General features: G+C 35.5%; 1 protein-coding gene across 1 annotated transcript; it reads right to left on the bottom strand.

The window, feature by feature from the left end:
* Positions 1-1,932: 1,932 nt before the first annotated feature.
* Positions 1,933-11,401, bottom strand: LOC129266976 (uncharacterized). The gene is made up of 8 exons (XM_064104167.1): positions 11,372-11,401; positions 10,668-10,854; positions 9,824-9,949; positions 8,889-9,118; positions 7,534-8,283; positions 6,578-6,650; positions 5,759-5,824; positions 1,933-5,170 (listed from the first exon to the last, which is right to left on the bottom strand). The coding sequence occupies exons 1-8, from the start codon at positions 11,399-11,401 to the stop codon at positions 4,911-4,913; spliced, it is 1,722 nt and encodes a 573-aa protein (XP_063960237.1). The 3' UTR covers positions 1,933-4,910.
* Between the last annotated feature and the right edge of the window lie 226 nt (positions 11,402-11,627).

Raw genomic sequence — 11,627 nt, forward strand, 5'->3', positions numbered from 1 at the left:
TATGCCTTCAGGAGATGGACCTCTGGTATGAATTTGGTGATCCCACCTCAAAGATATAGAAAGTTATTATGTGTACAACACAGCACAGTGCCAGTCATGGAAAGTTCATTGACCTTTGACCTTCTTCCAATTTGACTCATATTCGAACTTGACCTGTGCCTTCAGGAGATGGACCTCTGTTATATGAATTTGGTGATCCCACCTCGAAGCTATAGAAAGTTATTGGGTGTACAAAGTTATTATGTGTACAACACAGCAGTGCCAGTCATGGAAAGTTCATTGACCTTTGACCTTATTCCTATTTGACTCATATTCGAACTTGACCTGTGCCTTCAGAAGATGGACCTCTGGTATGAAGTTGGTGATCCCACCTCAAAGCTATAGAAAGTTATTGGGTGTACAACACAATTGTTGACAACGACGACGATGACGCCGGAAATAGTGATACCATGTCTCGCTCCGCTACGCAGGCGAGACAAAAACTACTGTGCGATTCACGTAGTAAACAGTGTTGTTTAAATTATTATTAACAGTGCAGGGCAATGTATGAAATAAAACATCCACGATACTCTATTGTATGGATTCATATTTTTCCTGTTCAACACTTTATATCCACTAGACTTAGTTCCGAGTCCAGCAATTAATCGTTCAACTGATATTTATGATTGATCACACGCAATACTCTATGCATTCCATTATCATAGAAAGAAACCCTACGACCAATCACTAAGCTTTATGTCACAGGGCCAAAAATTAAGGAAAAAATGAAAGATACACTCTACAAACACTGATTAATTTTGCCAAAAGTGAGTAGAAAGGGATTACATGTATGCATGTTTGCTGTGTATCTTTTTTTACCCCATATTGGGCTATTTCAACACACCATTGCGTAAAATTTACAAAATACACAATCTTTTTACCCAACCAACATGCATGTTCCCACTTTACCCAAAATTGGGTAAACCTTTTTTTGGAGTGCATAGAAATACAGATATGAGAGTTTAGAGAGCTGAAGGAGTGAAAGGAAATTGCATGGTGGCAGTTAATTGACGAAGTCTTCGGATTTTTTTTAGTGACAGTAGAAAAGTATGACAGTGATAAAGAAAAAAGGTATAAGTGATACTAGAAGCAGAGAAGAAAGTCATGTAGTTATTGGAAATAGCGAGTTTGTAGGGTACATGAAAGAGAGAGAGAGGGGGAGAGAAGGTGAAGGAACGGATCAATATATGAATGAGACGGTGCTATAATGGGCTTCTCAGAATGTACACAATCAAACTTTATCTCAAAGTGTTTGCTTATTTCAATATTTGTATTATTATGAACTTCATCATAACCAGACTTTAGGCGCGTTAGTATCACTAGACCTGTTAATGATTAACCTTGTTTAACATACATTGAGGTATACCTGCTAGGGTCATGGGCACCGGTTCATGATGCATGTCAGGAATTACAAGTTGTCATTCACTGACAGTTATCATACGCATACAGTTATCATAGTAAGAGTCAGAGACCAGTGCTCTCAGTCAATTAAAACCAAGGATATTACTAAAATATCAACAGTAATTAATGTATTGTAGCAGCTTGTGCTACCAACTCGCATTAAAAAGCCCCCACCCCGATCTAGACTACCTTCTTTTATACCTTCTCTTCTCAATCTTCTGCCTGTCACTACAGCTAATATCATCTCCACCATTTGTTTCCTTCCCAGATTTCTTTACATCCTTGTTGATTGAAAATATAATTAAATTGTAAACTGGTTCAAACACAGCATACATGTGCACCTGAATCCTTGCTATGCATTAAAAAAGACATCACATAAATGCACAAATGCATTAATGAACAGTTGATGGTGGTATTTATTCATCAATGCCCACTGAATCTGGATTGAATATACTTCTTAAAAATAAAGAAAAATGTAAATTGACTAAGGAGTAGAGTGAAACAATGGCAATAAAATATTTTTATTTGTTCAAATCATTTGACTAGAAAAAATATCCATATCTTCCCAAATTAAAGTCATTGGCCCGTATTCTGAACTCTGGTTTCAATTAAACCCTGATTTTAAGTTGTGGTTTAACTATGGATAGCCAATTGGGAGAAAAATCCCTGATAGTACAAATCCACTTTATTAACTCATTTGACTTAAGTTGTTCATATTGTCTGGGAATGATTACTTAAGTATTTTTCTTCATCATGAAAGCAAAATGAAACGAAATAGTATACATAAGAAATATACAATACAAACAGAATTTTTGAAATTTTGGCTCCTCATGATTTAAGCACACAGTTAAATAGACCGTGGTCTAAGTTAAACCCGACTTCAGAATACGGGCCATTTACTACACAAAGACTTAGTTTACACTAACATAATGCAAAAGAAAAAAAGATAATTGCAAAATAAAACAAGAAGCGTTTACATACTGTTAAAAACCATGCACCAAATTTCAAACATACTGTACACAAATATTGCAAATGAAATGCTGTAAAATCAAGGATTATGTTAGTACTGTATAAATGTCAATCAGCCTTTGTTCAATATACTGAACCAAATGCAAAAAAATTTACAATTTTTTCTAGCATTATACCTTAGCTTTAATAATTTTTACCAGTTGAATAAAATATCTCTTAAGGCGACCGCACACCTTACAATCGGTCTGCAACCCGATTTTGGAATAAAACCTAGTAGAATTTGATGTTAATATTGAGACTTGGAATATCTTACTGTGTAATGTTCAAAATCATTGTACAAATACCTATGTTCAAATCTGTGACTATGCTATCATCCTTCTTAGAATAAAAGTAAATTTAATATCTATTCGCAATGACGTCACAGCAGTCGTACGATTGGCTACGATTTGAAACAAATTTTGCCTGTACTACAAAATAAAGGCTTGCAATCTTTCAAAATGGTTATAGTATTTAGTATTCTTTCAATTAATTTTAACCTCAAATAAAATGATATGTTCCATTCACATTTTCAGAAAATGAGTAAAATGCGATTCGTTCCAAAATCGGATCGCGAACATTCGTAAGGTGTGCGGTGGCCTTTATGCATTAAAAATAGGATGACTGGAAACTATTGTTCCTTCTAAATAGTTCTCTGGTGGTTAATTTGTTTGAATTTAGAAATATAATTCAAAATATATACATTTTCTATGAAATAACATACTGTTGTGTTTTAGTATATGATTCACTTTGAGCAAATACTGGAAAATTTCAGATTTGGATAAGGGGCACACATATGAATAAACGAAAAAAATAAGTTTTTCCAATCCTTTGAATTAATAAAATTAAAAAAAAATAATTCACACTGATTGTATCCCAGAGTTTCTATCCATTCTGATTTACATTAGAATAACATACAGTGACAAAATATAATATACAAATCATTACCGAAAAATCCCCATATCCAACAGTGATGCCAAAGGGACAAAATTTAGACATCATATATCAATATTTGATTATCTACGTTTCATTGCAACAACGTTTGAGCAAAATCAAATGCACAAGACAAAATAATTGGGAAAGATTTTTACAATGTCAACTACCATCACTGCTTGGTCAATCTAGATTGAATATTTGAGCCACTTCATTTTCTGGCTATGTAAGTACTGACATTATTTACAATAAAAATTATCATATGAAACGAAACGGTATAGATGTGTCTTTGCAAAAGTCTATTAAGTTCTTGGTACTGAAATTTTGCAAAACTCCATCATGAAGTGAATAGACACTTAGACATTCTTTATAAAAAAAAATCTAAAATAATTTGAATACCAGCACTTAGATATAAAAGGTAAAAGTGGGCTAAATGTGAAAAAAGTTTTTTTCTTCGTCAAAGATTTATCTAAATGTCTTTGCTTCATACATTACCTCCTAAAAATCATCTGTACAAAGAATGGGTGTTGGCATTTAAACAAAAATATATCAATTGTTATTTATTACAACACAGGAACTTTCTTCCACAATGGACTCTGGTCTTGGGTATAAGCATAAATCAGCCAAAATCTATCCCTTGCTTTACTATTGTGTATAGATATTACACAACATTACATATTCCCTCATACCATGAACAAATAAAATAGAAAGATATCACACTGATTTTGTAAATATATATAGGCCTATATATATCTAAATAATTTCTTTGATTTACATCCCTGTACAGTATTTAGCATTTATTCAAAATTGACTAGAATATGCTTGGGGGGTTTTAAATCAAATCATCAAAAATGAAAATAGATATTGGAATCCTTCATTGGAATCCTTCTTTCTATGCTATATAGATCGGCAGTTTTTATCACAAGCAAAATATCACATGTTTTCCTGTTGTGATTTGTCTCATCTACTGAGTATCAATAAGGCAACTGTTATCTTTGGATTTCTAAGTTTTCCATGAATTTGTATATGCAGTCTACATTATAAATTTTCGAATCTTGATACAAGTCATAATCACATATTAATCTTAACCCTCACAACATTGTACAATATTAGCATGCCTTATTCTTTTGTCCCAATTTATCTTCATAATTTTGTTTTAATTCAGAAGATATCTGCATTAGCTTTACCTGCTAATAGTTGTGCATTCAAACCTCGTTGACGGGTGGATACAAATTGATATAATATTTTATATCTTCATACATGTACTTCCACCCTAGCCATAATGATGATGATGATCCACAGCATTTATATTGCGCCATATATCTGTTAAAAACATTCATAGGCGCAGGCTCATCCAAAAAGTTAATCACTACACATCTGCCAAAATAAGTGAGTTTTGAGAGACGGTTTAAGAGTTCTATGCTGTCAATTTCACAAAGTGAAGAAGGGAGGGAGTTCCAACGCTGGTGTGAAAATATTTTGGTACTGTGCAACCTTTATTTTAGGTACTTAGCACCTCTCTAGAATAAATTTCATTCCTTTGTATCCTCTTTGATTCTCTCCCGGAAGAAACTGTTCCCATACGTGCCCATGTAGGCGCCCCACTCCTGCTGGTGGAAAGGGAGTATCTTGGCACAGCGCGCTCCCGGGTTGGTCCTCTTTGCCTCCTTGAGGCCGCAGTCACAAGAGAGCCGTAGTCTGTAGACCGTCATCTCCCCCGCATCCAAGTTGAAGGGATAGATGTTGAGGGGGTCGGTAGGTGACTCTGTAGGAGATGCTGTAGCTGAGGCAGCTAAAGATAAGAAAAAATATAGAGGTTAAAGAACATCATCAATAAATTCTCTATTGAATGGAGAATCATTGAAATTGCTATTTCATACTCTTTGTCATCCATATAAACCATTTTAAAACTGAAAAAAAATGTTTTTTAAATCATAGGACATCTCCATGAACAGGGGGGTTTTTCACAAAGATTTAAGTATAACTTAAATCGCACTTTAATGCCGACATGTACATGTACATGATATGAAACGCGCAATCTCATTGATCAATACGCAGTAGTGCGCGTGCTCTTTGCATAATTTGACCAATGCGGTCATGCCTTTTATAATTCACGCAACTGGGCATTTAAGCACGACTCTAAGTCATGCTTAAATCTTTGTGAAACACGCCCCTGATGAATACACAATTGTTGATAGATATAGTATGGTATTCAACTAGATAAAAGATATGATAATGTGAAAATAGCACCTTAGTAACAATAGTGATAGATGCATTTTTTTTTCAAACTCAGTAAGAATCTAAAAATTCAAAAGGGCGACTTATTGTTAACTTTGGGATGGCAGGCCACGAGTTTGCTTTAGTATGCAAATGTGCTTACCCAACTTCCGACAATGGTCTGAACCCAAATGTTCATATGCATCATGGTCAAGCCCATAATACTCATCTGCAAAAAAAAGGAAAAAACACACAATATCCATCAAGAATCACATCAAGGAAACTGGCTTGCCTTATACAATCTCATGAAGATACAAATACAGTTGAACATGTTGCAGGTGAGTTTGTTTTGTTCAAGTCACAAGGTTGGAAATTCAACTGAGGTGATTTAAATTATGTAACTAATTCATCAAACTGACCTCATACACAGTGGATTGAAATTAAATGACTTGTCTAAGGCAAACTAAAATGACCTGCATATCATTAACTGGACGAATCTGAGAAGAAATATGAAATGAACCAATATCTAATTAACTATATATTGAGCTGATATATGATGATATGACGAAGTTGTAGTGAGTTATGTTGAAGATAATGTATCTGGAAAAAAATTAGACAAGAGCAAGACTAACTAAAATAGAATTGAACTGAAGTGCTTTAAAACAATTTTATTTTGTAGGAGTGCTATATATAAGAACATTTCATTATTATCATAAATCATTTATTATTGTAATCATTATCATCATTATTAGAAGTATCAATATCATTATCATCATCACCATTATTATCATAATTACTAAAAAAGCATTCTAAATCATGGATAGAATTTCCCAAGAGCCTAAACCATATGAGGGAAGGGGGGGTTATAAATGTGTATATTGGTGAGCCGTTGGACAAAATAAATACACAATTTCCTTGCCTACATAAATACACGCTGCATGAGTAGAAATTATTTGATTAAAGGTTAAAACGAATGACTCACTACTAGGATCCATTCTCTGTTGCTCATTGTTGGTCCAATCATCAAGGCATTTCTGCTCTCTTGCTGTGATGATCTGAAACAAACCAAAAGAAGCATCGAGAAGAAAAGGTAAACTTTCATAAGAATTCGGTCAAAATAATATACATAAAGCATTCTTTTATAAAAAGCAGCATCACTGGAAACAGTTCTTGAGTAATTCACAGTGCTGGTTTATAATTCATTTCATAGTTTTAATGACTGGTAATGAGGCAACCATCATCTTTTATTGTATTCTGGGCTCCGCGTAACACAAAGCTTAGCGATGAATAGCGAATATGAAAGAACAATTCTGATTGGTTCCTGGTCAGTATTTTGATCCAAATGCGCAGGTACCATTCATCTTGATTGGTCAGTCCATTTTGCGATTGATCGCTAATCTTTGTGTCACGGAGCTCTCATGAAATTCATATTCCTGAATATAACAACTCTTTTTTAATTTGAATTTGCACACAATTTGTTGTTTTACATATACACATGTAACGTTTAAAAAAATTGGGTAAACAGTGTACAAAGCCAGATGTACTCGCTACCTTTCCTCGGCTTTGCTTCGGGAAGATAGCTACATCCAACTTGCCTCGGAAGTGATAGTTTGCCCATCACACTTACCAACAGTCATTACTTGCTTAATGTCACAATAAAATTGTATACAACTGTCACCATTTTAAGTTGTAACCAAGGATGTATAAATAACTAGTCTAGACATACAATAGAATTAATTTACATGAATTTACATTTATTTTACATAAAAGGCAACTTTATTAGTGTAAGGTAGACTACATGTACACTCTTTACTTACTGCATTTCTTGCAAACTGTAAAACTTCATATTTTTTACATCTATTTCCTCTTCTTAATTTTTTGATACTTTTCATGAATTAATCATTATGGTCTATAAAAAGTTGAAGTTAAGCATCTCACCCTATTTGGTTTGGGATAGAACCAGTAAGTTGCAAAGATGACATCAATGCTGTTTGGATCGCTGGGTAAGTCATCCAGGACTGGACTAAGAGGTGGAGCCAGGGTACCAGTAGAGATGAGCCTCTGGATGCCTCCAGCATCATGGAGTCCTGCGTGACGTCTCAATCTTTGGTGTTGCTTATCCCTTGGCATGTCCGACCTGGAGGCAAACAGCTTGGCATTGCGCTTAGATACAAACCTCTTTATCTTTCCATCATTATTTGATTCATCGTCTAGTCCAAGAAGGTCCTTGAGGATTCCCTCAAGCTCTTCCTCTGAGAGGTTTTGTAGGTCATCTTGGGGAGTTTCATCACCGCTTTCTTGTCCCGATTTCTTCTCCTTCGGAGAATCAAACCAGGATTCTGGAAGTCCAAGGTCTTCGAGTCCTCCTGCGATATCTCCAGATAGTAGCGCATCATCATCAGAAGGTGAGGTAGTGGTCAGTGTCGCGTCAACAGCTTCAGTTTCTTCTTTTGCCTGAGAGCTTTCTGTTGGGATCTTATCACTTTTGTCAGTGTTGATTTCAAGGTTGGTTGCTTTGGTTGAAGAATCTCTTTGGTCAGGTGACGTGAACCCCTGGTCATGAAAATCGTCTTGGTCCTTGAGATTGTCTGATATTGCAGATAGTCTTGCCAAAAGTTTGTCATATTCATTCTGGAAGTCTAATGAATGTGTCCTAGATTGTGGTGGGAGTGTTGTTGGCTCGGAATCCTGTACATAGGGGAAGAGTAAAAAAGATGAAAATGAAGCATTAAGCAAGCCAGTGCTGTCCATGAGGCCGAGAAGCCAAGACCACTGCAAAACCCTATAAGACCTCTGAGGCCAATGACAAGGCTAAGGCCACATATTTGTCCTTGCTCAGGCGAGCCTCGAGAAGCAAATCAAGGGAAGCTCAGTGGTCATTAGCCGGTAACAACTTTTTAATTCTGAATTTATATAACAATGAATGAATCAGTTTTACAGAAAGGTATTTTTTTTAATCAGATTTTTTGTCATTTTGTGAATTTTGCTCAGGATTGCTCACAAGTCATGGAAATTATTTTTTGGTAAGGCTGGTTCAAATTAAAAGTCATTTCTGCCAAAAGTTAACTAGATTCTAGATTCAATTGTACTTGTTTATTTGGTCTTATGGTTATTTGTATTATTATTGTTAGCATTATTTTTATCAATATTTTTTATTATCATAATCATTATCATTATTTTATTATTATCATTATTATTAATATTGTCTATATTATTATTCTCATGAACTTAATATGAATAACAGCTTCACCCACTTCTCCTGATTTTTTTATATTGGTTTTACTTCAACTTACCTGATTGTGAGAATTAGGTAAGGCTGAATCAGTAGCTGACTGCTTATTTTCTTCCTTAGCACTGCTATCTTTCTGATCATTATCTTCTTTTGATTTGTTCTCTTCCTCTTTATCGTCCTGTTTCTGAGCATCAAGTACGACAGGTATTACTTCAGGATATTTCTTCAGGTATTCCATGGCCATACGAGTAGCATTTACTGTGTATCTATGCTCATCTTCAAAGCGATCAGCTGTAACAAGGAATAAGAATACAGAAATTTATAGACAATTATGATTATCAATATATATCCTAAATGTCACAGCATTGCAAATTTGTAAACGATTGCCACTATTCAACCATTTGAGTTTCCTCTGCTTCACAATAGAGTAATAAGTCTGATTAAGTGCAAAGCTGAACTTTGTGCACTCTCTCCTTTCATCTCACTCGCAAACATTGATTTTGCACACAGTCTATGTATCAATCAGCAAAAAATAGTACATGTAGATATGTTTATGGACTGAAAAGAGACCTGCAAATGTTACACACTTCTCTTCTTGAGTGATGGAATATTGAAATGTGTCAGCAAGTGAGGGTGTAACCGGTGTGTTGGCTCAGTTGGTAGAGCGTCCGTCTCACAACCGTGATGTCGGGAGTTAAAACCCCGGCTGCGTCAGACCAAAAGACGTTAAAAGATGGGAGTTGCTGCTACCCTGTTTGGCGTTCAACGATAGAGCCTCGTCGATCTGGCGCTGCACGGCAGCTGTCGGGCCCACGATCAATTGGGCAAAGCAAATTTTTGGAGTATTTAATTTCATATCTATTTCGAACAATAAAATATGGATTTTCATTTTTTTCTTCTCTCTTTTCAAGCCATGTGTAATGAAGAGCTTACCATGATATGTGATATTACAAAATTCTTAGCAGACAGAATATCTTATCAAGTTCATTGGATTACCTGAAGTGTAAACAACCTGTCCGGGTACATCCATATGTTGATTGAGAAGGCTGCCTGTGGTCACAGAGCCTGAATTGAACCTCTCTCGACAAAAATTGGTCCGACTTAGAGAGCCCTTGCTTTCACCTATAACAAGCGAATGGTCAATTGAAGGAAAGAAAAAGAGTACAAAAAACGATTAGATGTTTTAGAAATAAAGAAATTACAAAAATATTTTCAAGAATAAGAGAAAAGTTATTTTAATGATAAACACATAGTTTTTGCAATTTATACAAAGGGAATATAATATAAAGTAATAAAACCGATTGCCTTATTACACAAAGTGCTAATTTAGAATAAATATGGATAATTGATGACTCTGTCACTGCCAGATTTGGCACATATTGCAAATGGAACTTTAAAATTGTCAATAGCTTTTATAATCTTGTCAGAGCTTCACTCACAAATAAATTCATGATTCCACATTTAATTAAGATTCACTTATTATACTGAAGTGATTTAGTCACTATAAGCCAAAACATCATCTACATTCACAAAGTAAGAATTTATTAATCGTTCCTCCAATATCAACAAAAACATACGGTGAAACTCATTTGCTCATGCCGCCCGTTTTATGGAACAAGCTTCCAAATTCCCTGATAACAACTGATTCAGCTAACAAATACCAAACAGCCCTTAAAACCTACTTGTTTAAATTGCACCTAACCTCAACATAGTGAACTCACCAACACATCTTTTCCTCTCCTTCATTTCCTGTATTGCATAGAGACATATCTGTTATGTGTTATACACTACATAAAACTGACTATTATTATTAGAGATAATTCAAAGAAAAAGGCATTACCTTCTCCAGTAAAACGGAAAGCTTCTGTCTCTTGCTCATGCCCTTCACAACCTAGTCTCCAGTAAAAGAATGCATCATTGCCGTACCCTTCTGTACTCACAGTCAATGGGGATGTGGTTGCTGAACCTGAGCTGATGATATTCTTCTGGAGAAGAGGTTGTCCATTCCTTCCATCCAAGATGTTGATCTTTGTGCGATGAAATAGAAGTGAATAATAATATATTTGGAAAGCACCATACCCACTTGTGGTAATTGCTCAAGGCGCTGGAAGTTCAAGCAAATCCCAGCAATGGCATAGTTTCCTTCAGCAAGTATCCTTATTGTGCTGCACTCAACCCAGGCGAGGTGAATTGGTACCCGGCAGGATTAATTGAGTGACCGAGCGGTGAAAGGCAGCTTGAGCTTAAGTCAGGGTAATAATAATAACTAGAGATGCTCGGCAGGTCGCACGGCCGAGCACATGTATCCCCCGAACCCACCGCGTCATCGGTCATTGCAATATATAGAGCTCACATAGAAATTTGACAAATAAATACAATTGTCATGGCGACAATGACACTGCCCACATTTTGCCTGTGGGTATTAAATTTGATGACAATAATATGACGTAGCAGCGTGACTCTGCCGAACCGAAAGTATTTTCCAGTATCACCTGTTGGGGAATACAATTATAGAGTAATCTGGATATATTTTGTAAACCTAACCCTAAGACCCCCACCAAAAATGATAGGCATCTTCGGTTCACCATCTGATATTGCTTCTGTGTGCCAACTGTTATGACAAACTGGAAAAAAGCAGAAGTTACAGGTTCTACCAAATTTTCCACAAAAATATGGTTACCATGGCAACCATGTCTCCACCTACTCCAAAATCATTAGGCGTCTTTGCTTTACCATAATGGACCTTCATGACAAATTTGAAGATAATTGGAGAAGAAATGCAGCCAGTAGAGCACTCACA

Source organism: Lytechinus pictus, chromosome 8 (genome assembly GCF_037042905.1).
Source record: "Lytechinus pictus isolate F3 Inbred chromosome 8, Lp3.0, whole genome shotgun sequence".
Taxonomy (NCBI): domain Eukaryota; kingdom Metazoa; phylum Echinodermata; class Echinoidea; order Temnopleuroida; family Toxopneustidae; genus Lytechinus; species Lytechinus pictus.